Here is a 24140-nt window from a genome sequence, read left to right as displayed (position 1 = left end):
GGGAAGAACATTCATAAGAAGCAAAAAGCAGTCAGAAGCGAGAAGTCACAATGGGACATCAGAGAAAGAGACATTAAAGTGGGGCACAATAGAATAAGGCACAATCCTAGAATGCATATTGTGGCTCTCAGTGTTTAGGTTCTTACGCTTTTTGGGTGTGTGGTGTGGGACGGGTGGACACAGCAATATTAACTGGGGTCGACACATTTGGTAAATTTTGTAGCCAGTTCCCCGATGTTTAAAAACATTCAGGTGGGTATGAAGTGTGACAGTCATAATTGAGAAAGTGGAGTTTCAGTGTCTCTTCTAATGCACTGTGGGACTAAGTGTATGTCACGCCTGTATCTTAGTGGTCTAATTAGGTAGTAAGATGATGTATTCCGATGGATCAATAGGGTTTGATTCACAGAAGCGTTGTATAATGGCGCAAATCCAGAGAAACACGTTCTGTGAATCAGGCCCATAGACTTTTTTTTTTTTTTTTTTTAAGAGGAAATCCCTCTAATTCAACATCCAGTGCAATATCTTGTGTTTATGAAGAAAACAAATCTGGCTAGCAGTTTCATGTAAATATGCCAGTTGTGTGCCACATTTTGGCAATTAAAGCAGCTGGTACCAGTGCCCTTATTCTTTATGTCAAAAAGAAGCTTGCAGCTGTGTCCCATTTTCTGGTTCATCACTGTATGTGTGCTCTGACATGTCAAACCTTTTTATTTTTTAAGACAGCAGGTGAAAAAATTATTGTTCTCCAAAAGCACCCCTATTTTGGGAAGTGCAATATATGTACACCATATAGTGTGCCATTCCCGAGCAACTAACTGACTGAGTTTAGTTGTATTCTTTATGTTTGTTCATTTACGGATAATGAAACCTGATTCTCCAGCAATCACTGAACAAAGAGTACTTTGATTGCTGGAGCAGGCCATTTGCTGGGTGCTTTACAAACGTCTACGACTTCTTTGCATAGAAGTTAATATAGACTGAGAGACAGGCCATTATCACAGGATAATGTCCCACAAGCACGTTATGCCCCAAAACGAAGTCAAGGGCCATACGATGTGGAAGAGTGAGTATCCCAAGTTATAATGACCATTCGACAGGTATAGAAGGCTCTTAGCACTTGGTAGTGGTGGTATCAACACATGTTTTGGAGTTTTGGTGGTGAAGTAAAAAAAATATATATACTTTACGAGTAAGCAAATGGACAAACTAAGTAAGTAAAATAATGTCATTTTGTAGTATTGAAATAACATGGTTGTCTTCAGAAGTGAAGCATTTTGATTGGAACTTGCTTTAACTTGGACAGGTTTGACATGAGCATGTATTAAGTTTCATGTAAAAGTAAACAGTTTCTCTATAAGAAAGCTAAATAATTTCCCAATGGTTTAGAAGGATCTTTTGTGTGTTCAATGTTGCAGCAACAACAAAAAGTTCACCAATCCAAGATTTCAGTCACTCCAGCTGAGTCTTTTTTTGGTGGGACAAGTAATCCACCTTCAAGTCCCCGAACGACCCCCATCATCCCCATCTCCTGTCTAGTCCTAATGTCTTCCGCTCACCACAGCCCCCTAATCAGTAAAATATGTTTTCTTTCTCCAGCAAAAGAGTAAAGGTGAAAACTCTGCCCTGCAGTGGTCTACTGCCCCCATTAGGACGTGTTCATATTAATGATCATTGTTACGGATATCAGTATATTTCCCACCCTTGCGGGGACCTACCATTTATCACTGGGACCCTCCAAGCCTTTCCAGAAAAATCGCCAGAAATGTGTCAAGTTTCCAGGTACTCATACCACCTGAAAATTCGGGTACTTTGTGTTATCCCAGTCCCACAGAGGAGGAACAGAACTCTGAGAATCGCACAGTTTTTATTTACACACAGAAGGAAGTGACACTTCCCTGGGATTAACAAAACAAAGAATCCTTTGGGAAACAGCTTGTAATCTAGAATAACGATGACCCACCGGCCCCCCACTCCACAGTCTTCCTGCCAAAGATCTGTCAAAAAACAACCTGCTTGCCCAGGCACCCACATAGGAGGACCTCTAGTACAGGTTGGAAGAACCTCTATAAGACCTTTGGGCTTCCTTACATAAAGAAGATGGATTATTTCTCTTATCAAAACAAAGCATGACAATTAAAGAGATGATATAGTGTGTACCCTGATCTTGACAGTTTATGGGTTGGGGTCCAAAGGATCAGGCCGTCTCCTAGAATGTACAGTCCCACACAGGCCAGTTTCTCATAAAGTCTCCCGCAGTCCCAGGGATCTCTCGTGTCCCTCTGAACTTCCTGTTGTCTTGGTGGGCTTAGTCTTCCGAGATATAGGTTCTGGTTTGGTGTCATTTGCTTAGCAGCTGTGTCTCACTAGACAGTTTGCTGACATCAGGAAGTTCCTCAGTGTTCACTAGTGAGCAGCTGCATAATTCCCCCTCTTGCCTCAGGGGTATAATGGGCTTGGCTGCTGCCCTACTTACGTAGGGGGTCTTCCCCATAGCAGACATTTTTGGATAGGAATTCTACTCACTACCTGCACACTAGTTCTTGGGTTTAGTGGTTATGCTGATGACCTCTTCATTATGCAAATGCAGCCCTCCTGAGTAGGTTAGAAGTCACACAACAAGCTATTTTAGCTTTTGTTTGATTTCAGTTCAGGACTTTTCACATTGTTGACTTCTGTAATTGTTAAATCACTCAAGACCTGAATGGTATGTTAGCTTGCTTGAGTGAGCCTCGATGGTAGATAGTTGACTGTATAATTGTATTGGCTGCAGATTAAAATGCACCAGTGGAATGGATTAATAACAGAACACAAAAGGGACATTGCTAAATGTGTTGCCATCTTTAAATCTAATCCCGTGTAGATGTGAGGATTGTTTTGAATTAATCCTTCCATCCATCAATCTTCTGTTGTGCTAAAGTCATCCTGAGTGGGAGGGGTATTCCCAGACTTGGGCCCCAAGATTTTACTACCTATTGAGGCTTTTGCAGAAGAGGTCAGGCACGGGAAATGCCCATGTTGTGCTTCTGCAAATCGTGAATTGCATATTCCCTTCTGTAATGATGGCTTAAAATGATGTTCTGGAGAGGTGCCCAGAGAAATGCCAAAGGTCATAATTCATTAAACATCCCCCATCCATCACACTCCCGATTTCCATTGACACCTCAACATATGGGCCAGTGTTTATTTCTGAGTTTCAAGGGAAAATTACTACCATTAGCTAATAAGTGAGTCAATGTACTGGCATATGGCTATTAATATGGAGTCAGGGTTTAGTGTGATAGAGTCTGGCATTTTCTCTTTACATGAATCAGCTTCGGCTGCTAATCTCCTTTGCCCATAACATGCACAAACATGTGTTTGTACCTCCTCTTATATTGGAATGATTTCATAGGGTTTGCTATTGCAAACGTTATTCCATTTATATTTACAAATCCTACCGTTGCTAATTCAGGATCCTTAATCCCTCTGATCCCTCCAGAACATGCCATTCATTGAAGTAAGTATGTGTCTGCCAGCATTGCTTCTTTAATAGGAAAGATACCACTACAACACTAGCAGTGACCGAGAGAAGCCTCTGCAAGGAAGGAAAACCAGCATTATCAGCGTGCAACATGACAAGGCACTGCTTGAAGCATGAACGCAGGCGATTATGGCTGTACCTTTAAATAACTCACAAGCAGCTTGGAAAGTCGCTGGTAATTGAGGTCGAATGAAGTCAATTTGTAATACTATTATGAAACAACTGTCTAATTGTATGACCCTGCCTTGTGTCTGAAAAGAAAATAGCTCGGGCACATTCTATTTTAGCAAAGGTTGCTAAGAAATCAAAAACCCTGGGAAAAGAAATTCAAGCCTTGTGTTAATTCAAACTCAGACCCACAGAGAGATTTGTCTTCATTTCCTTCAGGCTGCAGGCACAGCTCTGAACAGTGATGGATGGTTCCTGTGGAGTGGAACCAATTTGGAAGTGTGGCAGAGACCCCGTAGGATGGGTCTCGTGTGAGGGATATGTCTGCACAGTGAGGGCTGGGTGCCATTCTCCCCCATGGCCACCTTTCAACAGTATCCCGCTGGTGTCAATTTGGGTGCACATAGAGTCACAAGATGCTCAGAACCGATGCTTACCTAGAAACCCAGGAGACATCTTGCCAAAAGGTGGATCTCCTCAGAGGTATTCTCCCTTTCTTCTCCTTCACCCAGAAACTCAATTTCTCCAGAGCTGTGGTCATCTCCTGGCCGGATTACTGTAACAGCCTCTTCCTCAATCTGCCTAGCTACTCCCTTTGCCCCCTTCAACTAATGGAGAATAGGATGGCAAGATGTATCCTTGGACTCAAGCCCAGGGACCACAACTCTCTAGCCCCAAAACCTCTCCACTGGCTCCTGGTTGCTGGTTGGCTCAAGTTCAAGACCCTCTGCTTCATCCACAAGGCTTTGTGGGGCCTGGGACCCCACTACATTCAACTCTCTCTCCCTAAATACCTTCCTGGTAGAGCCCTTGAGTCTTCTTGCTCCAACTCCCAGAAGATCAGACTCTTTTCCAAGCAGAAAGTGAGGTAGATCTCTCCTCTGCAGGTGCCATCCTCTGGAATGGCCTCCCTGCCCCTCTCAGACTTGAGCCGGATCTCCTTAAGTTCCAGAAGCTTCTCAAGACATTCCTTTTCTCTTCCTCCATAGCTCTCTCCCTCCCCTGCTAATGTCCCTGTCTGCCACTTGACTGGCTGCCTGGTCCCTCAGATTCTTACAGGGCACCAGGCCCTCTTCATCCATTCTACCCCTGCACTTCCGGTATCCCCTACCCCCCCATCATCCTGCACTGTCCCTTCTGGAGCCCCTCTTTCTGCACTTAGCCTGGCAGGGGCTGCACCCGCCTTGAGTCCTTCCTGCCCCTTACCTCGCACTTAGCTCATGGACCTTCCTTCCCCTGCACTCTCTGCATTCCCCTGTCAATGTCCACCTTGCCTCCCCTGGCACTCGCTTCTCTTACAGGTCCTCCCACCCAGACAGGCACTTCCCCCTCCCCTTCTCCCGCACTTCCTGTTACTGTACTTGCACAATCTAAATGTCGCAAGGCCTAGTAGGACCGTTTTGTTTTTGTCATCCCTGATCCCCCCAACCCCCTCCTTGCCTTGTTTGGCTTTGAACCGCTTATTCCCAATATATAACAAATACCCAATATAATAAAATAAATAAATAAATAGTTTTGCTTGATGTCACACCCCACAAGGGAGGGGTCAAGACACTGGCCAAAGCACCTGCAAACTCCAGCCCCATTTCTTCTCCCCATCTGACTGCTTCCTCTACTTCTCCACCCCCAGTAATATCTTAAGAGGAGGCGAGACTGCACAAATGGATACCAGCGGCAACAGCAGCTACTTCAGAGAACATGAACTGTCGGCTTCTCCATTAGAAAGTCCAATACATTGTTGAGAGACTTTATGCAGGTGTTTGATACCTTAGCGACCACTCACAATTGTTAATAGAAATTAAACTAAAGAGTATAGGTTACTAGCTGATAACACCTTTGATGGCTTGTGCACTGCTGCTTAGGCATCAGGCTGGACATCGTGGAAGGTGGGCAAAGAACACAATTATTTGCTGCTGCATCCCTCTTTTTTTGTGAAAAAGCCATTTGGACCACAGATGGAGGATCGGTTGGTGAAAGACAGACATATTACCCATACATGAAGGTGTGCATACCGCTCTGAGCAGATGTGCTTCCGTGGCAGGGGTCAAAGTCGGGGGCCCTGCAAGTTGAAAAGTCCTGACCTACCATGGCTGCGGCCACACCTCGATCCCAGAAGTTCTGCCCATCAGAGGCACAGTCTGGCAGTAGTTCATTACAGACAACTAGGTCCTCAACAGTACTGCACAGTTTTATGTGATCGAGATTTCAGCACCAGAAACTCCTAGAGGACTGGTGGTAACTCTGTCTCCTCATAAGACTCCCAAGGCACAGGCAATGAAAGAAGAGGTCAGGACACTGTTGGAAAAGAGGGTGATTTGCACTGTGCCATTCGAATAATGAGGCTAGGGTATGTGCTCTGTATTGTTCCTAGTGCAAAAACCATCAGGGGAATACTGCCACATACTGAACCATCATTTGTGACATATAGCCAGATCAAGAATGTGACATTGACCGACATCATTCTCTATTTGGTAGAACTGGACCTGAGAGGTGTATATCTGCATATTCCCATGCAGCGGAAATATCAAGACTTCCTGTGGCTTGTGCTCATGGATCAGCACCAGCAGTTTCAAGTATTTCATCTGAGTGACATTTTGGGCGTGACTGAGACTTTTTTTAAAGGTTTTTTCAATAACAAGGATTTCATTTGATTGTATGTTTTGCGGGGGGTGCAATGTACTTTTTAGTCTTTCTAATGTATACTTTTGCACCTGTGTGTTAAACTGTATTTCAGCTCTTTCTCAGAGAGGTATTCAAGTCTGTCAAGATTTGAAACATTCTGTTTGCCACATACATGATACTTGGCATGAACCACTTCTTTCGTCAAGGAGGGACACAATAGATATACAATTCAGCCCCCTTCGATCTTGGACTTAACCAAGTCGGAATTGGACACAAAACTCAATAAAGTGGCGAGTATTCATTCTGGTGGCATGTCTAAGCGTGCAACTGAGAAAGTTTGCAGGTGCATGACATATGTCCCCCTCCGGGACTCTGAGCAGGATTAATAACACTGGACTACAATGGGGCATAACCTCTACGATGGATGACGCTGGTGTGATGACAGCTGGGGAATTAAGGCAGAATAAATTGCCTCACCCGGTGAGTCAACCCTTTGGTAATCCTCATTTCAAACCCTCAACCCCCTGTAATCTCTTATGCTGGAATGTGGCTGCTTTAAAAAGCAGAAATGATCTGCTTGCAAGAGACTTAGCTCTTGCAATCAGAAGAGCTCTATAGCCACAAGGCTTTTAGCACCCCCACAAGGAAAACTTCTAGGAGCAGACCAGGTGGGGGGCTGCTAGCATGTTTTAAAAAACGAATTAAGCAGAACTAATTCTGCATCTCCTGATAGTTTAACTGTTAAATTGGAGATTGATGATCACAATTATTTTGCTATTGTTAATATGTATGTGAGACCTTTGAAGGATGCCACAGCTGTGTTACTAAATCGTCTTGAAGAACTAGAAAAAAATTAGGTATTTTGTGCACCACCCACCAGCTCCATAATGTGTTAGCAGGTGTTTTTAATATGCAGTTAGACACAGTTGAAGAGTATGGCTATCTATATAAGGAGCACAATGAGTTCTTTAGGATACTGTGGTCGTATATTCGACCTTGTATCCCCAAGACAGCCTACGCTTGAAAATTAATTAAGGATATGAAGATAATGGGATATTGGGTTTGTAATTGTGGGTTCCCCTGTGATATCCAACCAAATTCAGCATATCCCTCAGGGAATTGTAAACCTTATATTAATCTCGGGAGGATAGCTCAGGGGCAACGTGCCCGCCTTGGAAACAAAACGACACAGAGCAACACAGGTTCGATCCCCTGTTCTGCACTCAGAAACCTCTGGGTATTACACTCATTATAAATAACCTATCATATCATATATTTTGTCGCATGTTGAAAGTTGGTGGTTGGTAGCTGATTTCCAAGTTATCCCGCACATTGGAAGTGATCACGATCCCCTTGTTTTTTCTTTCAATCTACCTGGGAAACCACTGCACGTCCTGAAGTGTTTAGGTAGGCGGTGGATCCCATGGCAGGTTTTGGTTGAAAGCAATTGCATCAGCAAGGTATAATACATTGTCAATTCCGCTCCTGAGTGTCTGTTAGCGGGGTCCGAATCATCCCCTAGTGTCTTCTGGCAGCAGCTGGTATATGTATTAAATCCGATCATGACTAAACTAGGTGCTACAGGTGCGACAAGCACATCGACCGGAAGTGCCGCCAAAAGAAATCTGAGCTGCTGCCAATTGCAAAATCGACAGAGAGTAGGAATGTCTTTCAAATAAGACTGATTAGATGAGAATATAAAAACTTTATTGGAGGGCAAGAGGGAGATGTTCCATAAGAAAAATTGGAAGACTCTGAAGCACAATTACTGGCCAACTCTGAACAAATTGGATGGGAGGCCCTGTCACATGCTATGCATAGGCCAACATCTGGTGGAAGCTGCAGAGTATTACAGATGTTGAAACTCAAAAATGGATGTTGAATAGGGCCTGCCAGTAATACTATCCTAGTGTGACGTCCCCTGTTCCCATGATCCCTTACGCGTGTAGGTCCCTCAGATTGTATTTTTCTGACATGAGGTAGCATGAGGAATAGCGTGAGTACAGATTTCACAAGCAGATAAAGCTCATATACCGTTTATGCACCTTCTCCCATGGGAAGATGGGTGGGCGCATGTGAATCTAAGCAGAAACAAGCACCAGAAATACGATTACAGTGAGTAATGTATTCCTTCTGATGCTTGTGTAATCTGCTTAGATCACATGCTATGCATAGATTAGCGAGCAGTTTTATGAGAAGGTGGTGGGTTGTGAGAAGGAGTAGCACCAAAGAGATGTGTATCTATCTTGGAGTGTGTCTCAATGCAGTAGTGCTGAGTGAAGGTGTGAACTGAGCTCCATGTTGCTGCTTTGCAAATGCTATCTAAGGGGACATTTGCAATAAAGGCTAGAGTAGCACCAGTACCCCGTGTGGAGTGGGCTCTTGGTGTAGAAGGCAGGGTTTTGTCTGATAATGACTAGCATAATTATATACATTTGACTATCCATTTGGAGATTGCTCTTTTGGAAACACCTTCTCCTTGTCTGCCTGTAGCCATGGAGACGAACAGTTGATCAATCTTCCTAAGCGGTTTGGTCTTGTCTACATAGTAGAGAACCACCCTCCTAACATCTAGTGTGTGGAGTTTGACCTCAGCTAAGCTAGTTGGTTTCTGAAAGAAAGCCGGAAGCTCAATTGATTGGTTTACGTGAAATTTGGAAACAAATTTGGGGGCGAACCTAGGGTGAGTCCGTAAAACCAAAGGTCCTGCACTGACAAGGCTTGGAGTTCGCTGAATCTTCTTATGGAAGTAATAGCCACTAAGAAGGCAGTCTTGTAGATAATGTGTCTAAGGGTAGCTTGATGCAAAGGCTGAAAGGAGGGTCCCATGAATTTTGTTAGTACCGCATTTAGGTCCCACCCAGGTGGGGGATTGGAGATTGGAGGATGTAGTCTCTTCACTCCCTCCATGAATGCCATAATGACTGGCACTTTCCACCATGGAACTTTACTTTGGGAGGAGGTATAGGTTGATCAAGCAGCTAGGTGGACTTTTAGAGAATTAAATACTAAACCTGAATCTAGCAAGTGGAGCAAGTAGGTTTGAATGTGTGATGGAGTACATTCTATGGTGTTGATTTGCTTAGATTGGCACCAAATTACGAATCTCTTCCACTTGTGGAAATAGCAGTGTCTGGTGCTAGGTTTAAGTGCTTCTTTCAGGATATCCACACAGTGTTGTGGAAGATTAAGGTGACCGAACTCTAGGACTTCAGGAGCCATGCTGCTAGGTTCAAAGAGTGAGGTTGTGGGTGTATCGTTGTACCCCCGTGCTGAGTCAACAGGTTGACCTTGTACGGGAGCTTGATGGGATCGCCCATCGCCAGTTTTGCGCAGATGTGGATACCACGCTTGTCTCGCCCACATAAGAACAACTACGATGAGTGTCATCTGATCTTTGTGTAGCTTGTTCACTATTCTGCTGATTAATGGAGTTGGGGGGGGGGGGGGCGTAAGCACATTTCCTGACCAGTTCATCCATAGGGTGTTTCCCTTGGAGTCTGGTTGGGGGAACCTGGACGTGAAGTCTGGGCATACTTTGTTTTCTCTTGTAGCAAACAAGTCTAGAGAAGGGTAGCCCCAGAGAGAGAAGATGTGGTCTACCACGTCTGTGTGTAGCTGCCACTCGTGTTCTTCTGGCAAAGGATCTCTGCTGAGAGGGTCTGCTAGAGGGCTGAGCACCCCTGGAACATGTTGGGAGGATAGGGACATCCCTCACCTGAGTGCCCAATTCCATATTTTCTGAGTCAGTTTGGACAGATTTGGAGAGTGAGTACCTCCCTGCTTGTTGACATAGAACATTGCGGTGGTACTCTCTGTTAGGACTTGTACAGACTGGTTTTGTCAGGTGGTTCTTGAAGGCTTGAAGTGCCTTGAAAACTGCCAATAGTTCTAGTACATTTATGTGTTTCTGTGCTGTCACTTGTGACCACAGGCCGTGTGCTGTGTGATGAAGGTAGTGGGCCCCACACTCGGAAAGTGATGTTTCTGTTGCGACAACCGCTTGCGCTTCTGGTTCGTGAAAGTGTTTCCCCATGAGCAGATTTTTCCTTGACCACCAGCGTAAATTCTGAACCAGTGTAGGCAAAACAATCACTAGATCGTCCCACTGACCATTTGCCTGAGACCATTGTTTCGCGAACCACTCCTGCATTGGTCGCATGCACAGGCTCACGTGGGGGACCAGGTAAATGCATGATGCCATCATACCTAGCAGGTGCATTGCTTTGTGTACGCTTATCTGGAGACCCACTTTTTACTGGGGTATTTGCCGAAGCATGTTTTGTACTCTTTCCATGGATGGGAAGGCTAAGCCTGTCTTTGTATCTAATACAGCTCCAAGGAAATGTTTGGATCTGTTTGGTACCAGATTTGACTTTTTCTCGTTTATTGAGAAGCCCAATTGGAAGAGAAGGTCTATTGTTCTCTGCAGGTTTAGCTTGCAAAGTTGGTAGGTTTCTCCCCTGATCAGCCAGTTGTCCAGGTAAGGGTACACTGGGATTGACTCCCTGCGTAGGTGCGCTGCCACCACCATCAGTACCTTGGTGAACACCCTTGGAGCTGAGGCTATCCCGAAGGGCAGCACCTTGTACTGGTAGTGCTGGTCTGCTACTTTGATTCGCAAGAATCTTCTGTGCGCTGGGAACATTGAAGTATGAAAATAAGCATCTTTCATGTCCATTGTTGTCATGTAATCCCTCCCGTTTTAACAGAGGGCTTACTTCTTGTAGCGTTGTCATGCAACATTTTTGAGGTTTGACAAAGTTGTTTACAGGGCGCAGGTCTAGTACTGGGTGCATGGTTAGATCTTTTTTAGGCACAAGGAAGTACGTTTAATAAATACCCTTGTTTACCCCATTGTACGGCACAACCTGAATGGCGTCTTTGAGGAGTAGAGCCTTGACTTCCTCTACCAGGTTGAGTTGTTCTTCCTGTGATGGTCTTTTCTGGCGCGGGGGGAGGTTTGAAGATCATTCTTGGAGTTCTATGCAGTAACCTCCTGTCACCGTCAACAACACCCACTTGTCTGATGTTATCCCCTCCCAGGCGTGGGAGAAATGTGATATTCGTCCCGGACTGGGGAGGCATGGGAGGGGACCTGTAGCGGGACGTCATTGTTTGGAGGGTGTTCCTCCACCTCTGGTGGGGGAGCCTCTCCCTCTTCCGCGACCTCTGCGCTGACCCCTGAGGTAACCCTGGTACGCCTCCTGACTATTGTTCCATGAGGAACCCTGGCTCTGACTGTATCCGGTACCTCTTTGTAGATTTTGGCCACACACAAAAAAGTCAAAAATGATTGCCACCCCTCTGGTTGGTCTGTTTGTCAGCTGGCCAAGGGATTTAAGTGTCTCGTAATCCTCTTTGGCAGATTTAAGAGCATCCTCAACTGCTTTCCCAAACAAAACATTCAGCTCAACGGGCATGTTGAGCAGGGTAGCCTGAGCTTCTAGTTTAAATACCGACTGTCTAAGCCAGGTGTGATGTTTCAGGATAGTGGCCTCAGGAATAACGTGCCCCTCATTATCTGCTACATCAAAGTTGTTCTTTAGTAGGATGCCAGCTGTTGCTCTTCCTTTCGTATGCCACAAGGGAGAGCTTGGACTTAAGTGGTTCTGGTGATGATTCAGCAAGGGCTATAACCTCGTCCCACTTTGTGCAGTTGTAGCTTGCTAGTAAGGTGGAATTATTAGCAATATGTGCTTGGTATACCACTGAAGAGGCTAACTTCCTTCTCATATTATACAGTTTATTACTTTCCTTGTCCAGAGGAGCTTTGGACGAGGCCAAGGGGGTACCGGCTCTCTTGCGGGTAGTAGTAACTACCAGAGAGTCTGGTCTAAAGTGGCCCCTATATACAAAGGGTTGGAAGGTGCTGGTCAAAAAAGTTTTTCGATTCTGGGGTTTACTGCCCTGGTCTGATTAGGCATCTCTAGGAATGGCTGAATCCTTCTTTGTACCAACTTGAGTAGGGGTATAAACTGAGAAGTCGGTTTCTTATCCCCCCCAAGATGTTTTCTGCAAAATCCTTATCTTGTTGGGTTTCCTGTGTTTCAATCCCAAAGTGTTCAGCAGCCCAGAGAAGTATGTCATTGATGAGGGGGTGGTTGTCCACCGGGGAATTGGATAAGGTAGGGTCTTGCGGGGGTGGAGAGTTCATGGCAAAGACCACCAACTCAGTGTCATCCTGATCTAACCCTGCACCGACGTTGTCAATGTCGATGTCATCATAATAAGGGTTATCCTCATCTATGTATTCATCTTCTCCTGCATCCAGATTGTAGAGGTCAGAGGATATGCGAGGTGTCTTGTGGATTGGCTCGTCATATAGTGCCCCTGAGGGGTGAGACCTTTTCCCTGACGGTTGTGTAGGCAAGTTTTGTTGGGCAAAGAGGCTTGACTGAGTGAGCACAGGTGTTGTCTTTAAGCTTGACGCCTGGGTAGTGGGTGGTGTGTTTGCCAGACTTTGGAGAGTCTGGGAGTGCTCTTTGAAAAAATTTGCTAGAAAAGTCATGCACTGCATAACTCTATCTATATCTTGGGCAGCGCAAGTAGCTGAACTGGGGATAATCCCCAGATAGGTAGAGGCTGATGTAGGGGTAGAGGCACGTATCTCACTATATAACTCCTCTTCCTCCAAATAGATAAGATCAGGCTGATGTGTGGGATCAGGCTCATCTATAATGTCTTGTACAGGAACATTATCAGGTTCCTGTGGGGTAGCTGTCTGTTCCCTAGGTATGTCCCTTTTATCTCCTGGGTTCCCGTCCTTCTGAGGGGAACTGGATCTGTGTTTGTTCCAATTATCTTTGTTCTTGTGAGAAGATTTTTTAGAGCTAGGGACTGTAGTAGGGGTTTTGGGTCTTGACTACGGGAACAGTATGTGCGACATTTTTCGACGTTGCGTCCTTTGTTTTCGTGGGCTTGTCATGAAGTGGCCGCTGTGGGTGTTCAGAGGACCCTAAATCCAAGGATTTGCCCTTCGCCATCGACTCTCGGCATGTGAGTAAACTCACGTCGCCACGGGGTGTGTGCTTAGTGTGGGGAAGTGTGGTGCCTTTGTCGCCGGGTGTCTTCCCCATAACAGGATTGCTGGCCTGTATGTTAGGGTCAGGGACTGGCACTGAGGAACGTCAAGGTTCCCCGTCACCCTTGCCGTCCGAGAGGACGGCATCGCCGGACGCCCCTTACATCCATGGAGGCCTCGGCCTATATGGGTGATGGGCCCAACGTTTTTTTTGTCTATCCTTGAAGGTCTTGGTTCGGAGGAACTTACAGGCCCGACAATGAGCCTCATCGAGGTCTTCATGCAAGCAAAGGTTACACACTTTGTGCTTTTCTACCCACGAATATTTTTTATTGCAGGACGGACAGAATTTAAAAGGAGTATGCTCCATAACGGGGGCAGGCAGCTGGGCGACTCAGGGAAAGGGTGGGAAAATACATAATGTTCTGGACCAGATTCGATGCCGGGGGAACTCTTTAGTACTGAAGTAAGAATATGTGGCCTTGTTCTACAACACCTGTTTTCAAATATTACGAGTCCCCATCTTATACCAGAGTCTTGGCGAGGTGCAACTATAGTCCCTGTTTTTTAAAAAGGGGATAAGGGTGATCCTCACAACTATAGGCCTATATCTTTAATTGGCGTAGCCTCCAAGCTTGACAGGAACATTTTATTAAGAAAAGTGGATACTTGGATCCCTGAAAGTAACATTCTATCAGATTTGCAGGCAGGTTTTAGACAAGGCATTGGCCCGGCGGACCAAGTATCTATGCTATCTCTACTCAGCGATAAATATGTGAGACTTAGGAACCAAAATCTCTATCTGGTATTTATTGATTTGCATGCAGCCTTCGACTCAATCCCTAGATCTAAGTAATGGCTGCATCTATTACAAATATGGGTCCCTGGTAATCTGCTGGCAGCCATACTCAGCCTGCATGTAGGAACTTACACCTGTGTACGCATTCCGTTGGGCAAAGGCATATCCAAGCCCTTTTCGGTCTCTTGGGGCATTAAGCAGGGGTGCGTTGTTGCCCCTACACTCTTCAGTTTATATATAAACCAAATCGCCAAAGAGATTTCTCAATGTGACATGGATGCTCATATGTTAGGAGGGAGGAAAACTGGCATGCTGTTATCTGTCCCGATTAGCAAGACCAGAGGAGGTATTCAGAAGGTGTTACATTTGTTCACTTTGATATCAGCAAGGTTGGGTCTTGTAATAAATTTGAAAAAGAAACAAGGCTATACTTTGGTCTGAAAGACGCAGGAAATTCCTCACCCCAATCCGCTTGGTGCTGTTTGAGATCGAAAGAGTCGCATTTTATGACTATCTGAAACTTTGTCTAGATGAAAGAGGATCTTTCAAGGTAAGGGGCAGCGGTGCTGGTTTTCATGAACCATTATGAGAGTAATGTAGTGTCTCAAGCCCTGGAAGTTTTAAGGACCTGTGCACACTCATCCACTATGTATTGCGCCAAAATCTGGGGCCACTCTGATCTTGGTAGGATGGAGCAGAGGGAAATGGCAATGTTGAAATAACTTCTTGCCCTTCCAAGGAGTGCACCATCTTTTCCTTTAAGATTAGAGCTGGGGGTGGATGGTCTTGTTTTCGATGCTAATTTCCGACCCTTTAATGTGAACCTCACCCACCCTCCATACCTAAAAAGAAGCCCTCTTTGATGTACTTGCACAAGAAGGTGCTAGACCCGTCCCATGGGTTAGTTATGTCTCAAACCTCACCAGAAAATTTGGCCTCCCTTTATGATTACACTTGAACCCCAGAACCGTATGGTAGTGAAAGACTGCATCAAGCAGAGATACAGAGACTAGTACTACAGGATTACATTCTCAGAGATCGGCTTGGCTGTTGCAAAAGTGGAATCCATCAAGCGGAAGAACTCATTCGGCCAAGATAAATATCAATCTTGTACTGATGACAAGGACGTACATATGTTGTTCTTAAAAGCATGGTTAGGGATATTTCCATTGGCAGCGGTTGTAAGCTTCTGGGGCAATGGTGATCTACCCTCGTGTAAAATTTGTATGCGGGAGACGAAGATCTTGAGAATTTTTTGCTTACGTGCCCCCGATATAGGAACATCCACCATAAGTGGCTTGTCCCTACTTATAAAAAGGACAATCCGAGGAGAACGAAAGACTCAATGGAATTTTTCCTGTGTAATCAAAACCATGTTGACCTCCAAACTCACTTGGCCTTTTTGAAAAAGGCCTGGAGCTTGAGAATGAAATGTATTTTGTAAATGTAAATATTGTTCTATTCAAACCACCCCCTTTTTTAACAGTGTTTCATGCTCTAACCTTGTATTTTAAATGTTGCTTTACCTGATTCTTGGATATTCCCGCTTTTATGGCAATGCTGCCGAAATAAAGACTGTACTACTACTACTTTTTCATTTTGGACTTGTCACAAGGCCCAGAGTTTTCACCAAAGTAATAACGACTGTGGTAGATATGCTGCATATGCATGGTATTACCTTATTTCCACACATAACTAATTGGCTGTGAAATGGAAACAGTGTTCAGAACCCTACAAAAATGCAGCTTTCTACTCCACTGGGAAAAAGTGCCCTCTTCAGCCATTTCATACATTGCAGTTCAATGGGGAGCTGTTCGACATGCACAAAGCTAAGGTGTACTTTCCAAAGGATTGGATAGAAAAATTGCATACACGACTACAGTGTCTCAGGCCGTAGGAAGCTCCTCGACAAGAGAGGATTGTGGTTCGCAGTGATCTGTCAGTCACAACACAAGTGAAACCATGGTTGCGCACACATCTAAAGCTTCTCATCTGAAGTATTTCCCATTTACTCATCTAATCATCTGTTGGTCTCTGGCATCACTCCAGTTCGAAGTTCCCATTGCCTGAGAATGACTTTATGGCCGTTGTTATACTAGGATCACCTCCTGAAGGGAGTCCCACTATCTCCTCAGGTTTTCTGGGTCCTGACTACAGATGTAAGCAGCATCGGATGGGGGCTACCCTGAACTCACTAGTAGTACAGGCCCATTGGATGAATGGGGAGGCGGGGTAATCTTCCAGTTGGAGAGAGTTGTCAGAGGTGGAAAGGGCACTGGCACATTTCACGCCATCCCTTTGGGGCAAAAAATGACAGTTTGGACAGATAATCAAGCTGCTAAATCCTACCTGCTGCATATCATACATGCCTGGGGGCAGTATCAGGGCAGAGTATTCAATGGATGCAGGAGAACCTGAAGTAACTGGCAGCATTTTATCTTCCACAGAAGGAGAATACGTCTGCAGATCTCTTATGCAGGAAGTTCCCGTACTCAGATCAGTACTCTCTCAGTCCCAAATTGTTTTGTCTGTTGTGCCAGATGTTCAGTACTCCAGCCCACTCCACACAAGCATAGGTGTGGATGTTGTATCATTACCATGGCCTCAGAAATGGCTTAATGCAAAGGTGGACCTTTCGTCGTTTGCGGCACACTCTTTTAAGGTACCAGACTTTCTTTGTGTTGATTTTCTCTTGGTTCTCCCCCTTTTGTCAATTAGTACCCGGCGAGGGAGAATCAGAATGAAAGAACCATTCTGATTGGCCCTCGGCGGGTCATTACCCTGCCTGGAATCCATCATATTTCACGCCTTTGTCCCTGGTGGGGATGCAACAGCCTCTCAGCCAATGAGGAGGCTCGAAGCGGGGCCATCCCTGTTTTGTTATTATTATTTTTTGTTGTCCCGCTCCGAGCCTCCACACAGCTAGAGGCTTCCATCGTCCCCCGCCAGGGACCTAGATATTATTTTTTTTTTCCTCCCTACCTCCCTTCCGCCCTCTCAACCCCACTTACCTTCTTCTCTTTATTTTTTCACAAGCGGACGTGCTGGGAACAGAAGTGTTCCCAGCGCGTCTGCTCCCGATGGCCACTATGGAAAGGGAAAACAGACTCTGTTTTCCCTTTCCTGGAGAACATTTTCTTGGTCTTTTTTTTTTTTTTTTCCTGTCCGGAAACGCCACAGAGTTTTACCTTTGCAGGACTAAGTAGTTCCCCTTGACATGTGTGTGCAGACTTCCTACATCTAAAATGATTTTAAAAAACGACAAGTTCTAGAAGTCAAAGGAATTAAAAAGTGGAGTGCTTGGCCTTCGCGTGCACTGACAGGGGAAACATGAGAGCCAAAATGAATGGCAATATTTAAACGTACAAAGTTCAATGAATTTGGATCTATTGTGTTCAGATGGATCGCAACAGTATAACACAAACATAAGAAAGTGATATTTTTCACAGTACTTTGGAGGGAGGGGAAATAGAGGGAGGGGAATGGAGGAAAGGAGGTAAGCATGGAGGGAGGGAAACAAAGACATGTTTAGACTGTGCACAAAAACTTAAGTTAAGTGTATGTGTCCCAGGGTGACTTATTTTTTCTAGATGTTTTTCATTAACAGGCAGGTTTGTCACTATTGTTTTGTTAAAGGCAGAACGCAATAAAAAAACGCAAACATATTCAGGGTAAAAAAAAAAAAAGATTAAAAAGATCACAATTTCCGGCAAGTACTAAGGAAGAAAATGCAAGACTTTCAAGGAGAACAGATTGCAGCAGCTGTTACTCAAAACTGAACACTTGTTCAAACCAGCGAGTGCATAATTTGCTGATCCCATCCTATTTGAATGTGTACTATGTTTATTCATTCTACTCCGGCCTACAGCATATAAACTATTGCATGTTTAGGGTGTGAAAATCGCACAGTATCATCAACGTCCAAGCGCTGGTACTGTGGGAAACTTTCCCCTGAATATTCATGGTTTGACACTATTTAGGCAAACATGTCTCTTCTGCAAAATGTGTCCTCTGTTCATTTACCAGTCTTGCTCCATTTCCTACAAGCACTTGGATTTGCATTGCACATTATTTATTTATTTATTTATTTATTAACATTTATAGAGCGTGCATCAGCCCTGAGGCATCGTGGTGCTGTTACAGATATGATTGCTTGTTACAGAGTAATCATAGATAGTTACAAGAAAGACATAGGTACAAGGACTGGAAAACACACTGAGAGGGGATTAGCAGGGGTGGTCGAGGAAGGAAGGAGGAGAGTTAGTTGAACGCTGTAGTTTTGAGGGTTTTGCAGAAGGCTGTGAGGGAGGTTTTGGCTCAGAGCATTGGGTAGGGCATTCCAGAGTTTAGGTGCTAGATGAGGAAAGCTGATACCTCCTGCATTTGCTCTTTTGATGGGTGGTATGTGTAGTTGGATGGTGTAATGACTTCTTCTGGGATGCACACAGGAGATGGTATCAAAAAGCTAGGGGGGGCGGTGAGGCTGAGGCATTTGTGCGTTAAGGTGAGAGTCTTAAAAGGTATCCTCTCTAACTGGTAGCCAGTGGGAGGCTGCCTAGCCTGCGTGATGTGGTCTCTCTTAGGGACCCTAAGGGTTGCTTGGAGCGTGATGTTTTGTACTACTTGGAGCTTGTTTAGATATTTGGCTGAGGGACCTGCAAGGAGAGCATTACAATAGTCCAGTTTAGCTCCAATAGTGGCTTGGGCGATGGAAAGGCACTTTTGGATAGTTGGAAAAGGTTTTATGGCAAATATAAGTTTAGTGGTGTGGGCGGATGAGGAGGCAATGGCACTGACCTGCCGCATCATCGAGAGGGTGGAGTCTAGGAAGACTCCAAGAGTCTTCACCGAGGAGGAGACAGGGATGATGGTGTTGTCAATGGTAAAGTTGCCATATTTCTGGTACAATTTGGGCAGTATTTCTTTGGGGCCTAGGAAGATGATCTCTGTTGTGTCCCTGTTTAGACAGAGTCCACTGGCTGCCATCCAGGCTTCAGTGTTGGCGTACATTTGAAGGAGGGCTGCTGCGTCTTTGTCGTAGGAACCAATGAGAGGGAGGAGAACTTGTGCATCGTCGGCATAGTTCATGTAAGCGATGCCGAGTGAGTCATGTTTATCGAAGAGAGGTTTAGTAAACAGGTTTTAAAGGTGGGTGCAGTGCAGGATCACTGGGGAGCTCAGCAGAGGATGGTGATGGGATGTTTACAAAAGGAGGTATTGTCCTGGCTGTGACAGTCTAAGCTAATTGCAACTTATTCAAATGCAAATTAAATCTGTTGTGTATTCACTACCTATTTGTGGCACTATTTATGCATATCCATGGGTAGGTGTACATAAAAGACAATGATAATACACATGCGCTTACTTATTCCTCTTTTTGAGTGGAGGTACAGCTTTTATTAAGTTGCTGCCTCATTTACCTAAGTACTTGTTTTATGCAAATACAGTATAGAAGGCTGCAGTCCTTCTGCACATTTAACAATCATAAATGAATAGGAACTAAATGACAAACATTGCAAAGAGTCAAACAAATTGATGCAAGAGTATGCTGCATAATGGCTACTATAGAGAGAGACATGTATACAAACTGCTTCTAATACATCCTTTTCTCCTCATTATGCGACATGATGCTTTAATCAGGTTTTATACACGTTTTCCTGACCAAAATTAGAGCTAACATAACTTGTTATTCCTCTAAAATAATAACCTTGGATTGGTCTGACATAGCCAGGTTAAAAGGGTGACCAAAGTAATGGATCAACGTCACTGAAATGAATCCAAAGAAGAAATTAAAAGGACCACATGCTACCGGTTGGTGGATGGGTCCCAGGACGTTTCGGCTTTCAGTGGGTCACAGCCTTCTTCATGGAGCCAAGGTAAGGTGTCCCCTGTAAAGAGTGGAGGGGAACTAAGGTTACTAAACCTGGTGAGTGTAAAAACACAAAAACAGGGGGGGAGGGGGAAAGGGCAAGGATAAAGGGTATGTAAAGCGCAGTGAATAAAATGCCTTGTACAATATCAAGTGTATACAAAAAGGAAAGGACTCAATAAGTTTAAAAACTCTAATTTTCTCATATTGGTGGTCACGTACTGACCTTTCACATGGCTGGGTCCTAGGTGGTAGCTCAATGGCTAAATACATATGGGTTCCGGTATGATCCTCATCTGGGTGAAGGTGAGTTGGCTGCTGAGTGTGACCCAGCAGTGTGGATGAGAGACAGAATAGTATATCTGGGGACCTCTCACCGCTGGAAATTGCTCAGAAGCTGTGCCTACACTTGAAGAGTAACTGGAACTGCTGATCCTCGACGCCCAGCTGGAAGAAGAAGACTTGCTTTTGCTCAGTATGTCAGTGTTTTCTGACTCAAAGGCTTTAGAAAATGATCAATGAATTTGCCGATAGGTTCAAGGATTGAACCACAACCCGACACTATAGGTCGTCCTGGTGGGGTAGTAGAGGATAGTGGTGGGGGCTGTGTTAGCCTGGTCGGAGCCAACCTTCATGGCTCGCCCCACTATGAAGGATGTTATCCAAGATGAGGCCTTACTGGAAAATCGGGCTGAGTTTGATAGGTGGGAGGTAAGGATGTTGTGATCAACGAGATCAAGCGCAGTGGAAAGATCCAGGAGTAGTAGGAGGGCTTTTTTTCCTTGTCCATTATCTTTGTTTTTAAACACATGATGTTAACTATTCAGACATCAGTACAACAAAAATCATTGGATACACGTCAAGTGGTCCAAAATAGAGCAGTTTCAGCTGAACATATGTGAACATATCAGTGACACTCATTGTAAAGGACCGGAGGGGGGGTCTGTACTTCTGCTCACTATATGGTAGAGAAGAGGTACAGAGGACCCCAGCCAAGATTCTCTATTGTGGTAGCAATGGACGAGCAATCAAGGCCTAGCTTTTCAGGAGGTGATGCAGGCTGGATCTTAAGTACAGTGTAGTCCCAAAGCCCCCACAAAGGAATGCCCACACACTGTATTACTGAAAACACAGTCTTTATATAATAAATATTCAAAGGTATGTACACTATCACAATAACGCACTTTGTACTCAGTAACAGGTGATAGAAAGCAAGAGGCCACAGGGGCCATCCTGTTTTCCATCAGGTATCAACTGATTCCAATGGCAGGGCCTGGGTATCCCAAAATGGAGGATAATCAGAGCACCTGTCAAATTCAGCATGGAGCTGCCACCAGCCCATACCCTGCTCTGTCGGCCACCCACAGGTGCCCAAAAACATACACTAGGGGCACAGAATTTTACCCCTACCCATGGGTGCCATACGGGTATCCCATGGGTCTGTACACCAAACCAAAAACAGGAAGAGCTGCACTGCCAGGAGTGCCATATGGACTCCTGGGCAGAAAACAATAAAGAACACAATGAAAAAGGACTACAGGACAAGGACAGGGAGGCCCTGTCCCTCCAGTGCATTTCCAGCATCACACTCATCCCCATCTTTCTTAGGTTTGGCTTCCAATAGGATATCAAATCCACGACCAGGTCAATACTCTAATTTGTTCTGTGTATTTGTTGCATTTCAGTGAACAATATGTCCGATCTTAAAAAATTGTGACTTTTTTTAAGATTGCAACTGTTCTCCGGTGCAGGATTTTAAATTCAGTACTTACTTTCTCAAAGTGTTCGATAAAGTAAGAATGACTTTGATGACTGTTTTCCATTGTTGCTGCTAGGTACTCTGTATGCTTAAACTTTGCATTTCCAGATTGGATAGTGTGTGCCTTGTAGTTGTTTTTTTGGAAATATTGGTTTGTATGTATGCTGTTTCAATAGGGTAACTTGAAACTAGCGATAGATGGTGATTTGCCTATGCATAATACAATTTTCATCTGCCTATCTGCAAATGATAACAGATCAAATAATTGAGCTTCCTTCTTATAAAACACAGGTGAACATTTCTATTAGTTGAGGTTAACAATTGGGCAACATTAGCTTCCATTGTGGGGGCTGTTGTGACTTCTATGTAGATATTACTGACGATTCTGTGCAGAATCGCCAGATCATCCTGAATGATCTATTTGATCGTACATTTATAAGGTAGAAACAAGATGCCATCTCTGCCTCCCTCTGTGCCCAACACAAACTTCAGCAATGACTGGATCCTGTGCAATATTCTCAGTCTGATATTTGAAAGGCAACGTGGCACAAAGGATTGTTGTTAATACACAACTAATAATTAATCACTATGGGTGGCCAAAATGTTAGACTTTAAATCAAACAAGGACATGGCCCAGACAGGCCTACTTGTACATGGAAACAACACAGAAGAGTTAGCTGCAAAGGACATTTTTTTAGATGAAAACATGACCCTAGATCCTTTGGATAAATATGTTTTAAATGGACAAGGCACATGCCTTCAGATTATGAAGTCAAAATGATAGGCTAGTGAAGTAAATGATTGATATGCCTTTTTTCAGGATAGGATTGACGGGTGAGCCAAAATAACTCCGCTAATAGTACAAGCGTGGCTGTAACCACTTTCCCTTCATACTGACTTTAACTTGTTATTCTAAATATAAATGCATCAACCCTTGATGTGGCCTTAAAATGGAAGCTTACTCAGGAGGTTCATTTTCAATTGTTTAATTTTTAAATCATTCTTCGCCTATGAATATAGTGGTTTTACAGCAATAAACCTGCCAACTCGGAGTAGCACATTCTTTATACTTGAGATACATGTTTCAACTGCATTGCCAACATTGTAGGCTAATTGATCATATAATGGTCCATAAAAGAAGAATGACCTGCTACTCACTCATGGGACTTGTCATGAGGAGAGAGAAACTGAACACTCTGACAACAATGGTTATGCGGTAACCAGGTTTCTTTTGGGTGAGATGGAAGGGAAAAGAGCGGCATTAACACAAACAGAAGGGCCCTTTTAGTGCCATATAATAGTATAACAATATTCAAATGGAAAGGGCGCATACAAGGATGTTTTATAGAACCCTGTTTGGGATTATCATATCCTCTGTGTCGCCCCTGGCCTGTATGGAGGCTAAGGAAGTGTTTGGGCAGTCCATGTTATCCACAAAGAAATCCTCCCCCTTTAGTGGCTCATTGGGCTCAAGTTCCATCTTTCCACACACCAGGGCATGGAAAGGGTTAGGAAAAACACCTATGGGACAAGGACCTAACTTGAAAAGACAGACTGTAATGCCAAAGATGGCCTCAGCAACCCATGGACAAAGATAAGGGGATTCATGGGCTTTATTGAAGTTTTAAAGTACTGGTCTGAGAGGACTGGGAGGTTTGGCACTAAAGGAGCACCAGTGGCTCTCTCAACCTCCGCATGGGCTCACTTGTTCCTAGCCCAGGTGTCCCGAAACCCTGTGATGCTCCCCAGTTTAATCTAAAGCAAAGTAAACTCTACTGTCTAAGTCTTTCTAAAGTTGACCGGAAACCGAAAGGCTGTGGCCTTTTCTGTCTATATTCGTCGAGTAATTTCTAAGGGATACATCGGGTCTGTTGGACTGCCCAATGGTGGCAGGGTTTTTTCTTCCAGTCTCTCCCTTCTCCCCTCTCATTCTCTCCCTCTCCGCCACTATCTCTATTTCCACTGCCCTCCTTCTTTGAGCTTCTTCTTCTCACTGGCTCCTTATCTCTATCCCTCCTTTCTCTTCTCACTTTTCTCCCTTCCCCTTCTCCTTCTATCTGATCCATCTCCTTCTCTTCTCCCTTCACTTCAGCCACTCTCACACTACCTACACCTCTCTCCTCTCCCTCACTCCCTGCCCACCTATACTCCTGTCCCCTCGTCCCTCTCTCTCAATAACCTGAATACAGCTTTGGCTTTTGATATTAAACATTATCTCTGCCTGTCTCACCGAACTACCTTCCTCGTTCTCTTAGCCTTCCCCACTACTATTCGGACTACCACCCTTCGCAATCTCCCCCACTCTTCAAAGCACTGCACAGTCTTACTCCTTCCTATCTTTGCTCACTTCTGTCTTTCTATACCCCGTGTTTTCTC

General features: G+C 44.6%; 1 protein-coding gene across 12 annotated transcripts in view; it reads right to left on the bottom strand.

Annotated features, from left to right (window-relative positions):
* GULP1 (GULP PTB domain containing engulfment adaptor 1) overlaps nt 1-24140 on the bottom strand; it is a 2063281-nt gene that overhangs the window by 442762 nt on the left and 1596379 nt on the right. Inside the window, exon 1 of one of the 12 annotated variants that reach the window (XM_069615623.1) lies at nt 19844-19944. The exons of the other annotated variants lie outside the window; for them this stretch is intronic. Within the exon in view, the coding sequence (XP_069471724.1) occupies nt 19844-19861 (18 nt within the window). The 5' untranslated portion in view covers nt 19862-19944. Of the gene's footprint in view, nt 1-19843; nt 19945-24140 lie in introns of those variants that run through there. 12 annotated transcript variants of the gene reach the window in all.

This window comes from Ambystoma mexicanum, chromosome 9 (assembly GCF_040938575.1).
Source record: "Ambystoma mexicanum isolate Mex_15411 chromosome 9, UKY_AmexF1_1, whole genome shotgun sequence".
Taxonomy (NCBI): domain Eukaryota; kingdom Metazoa; phylum Chordata; class Amphibia; order Caudata; family Ambystomatidae; genus Ambystoma; species Ambystoma mexicanum.
Note: the sequence above shows the minus strand (reverse complement) of the source record. Positions and strands in the feature narration are given on the sequence as shown.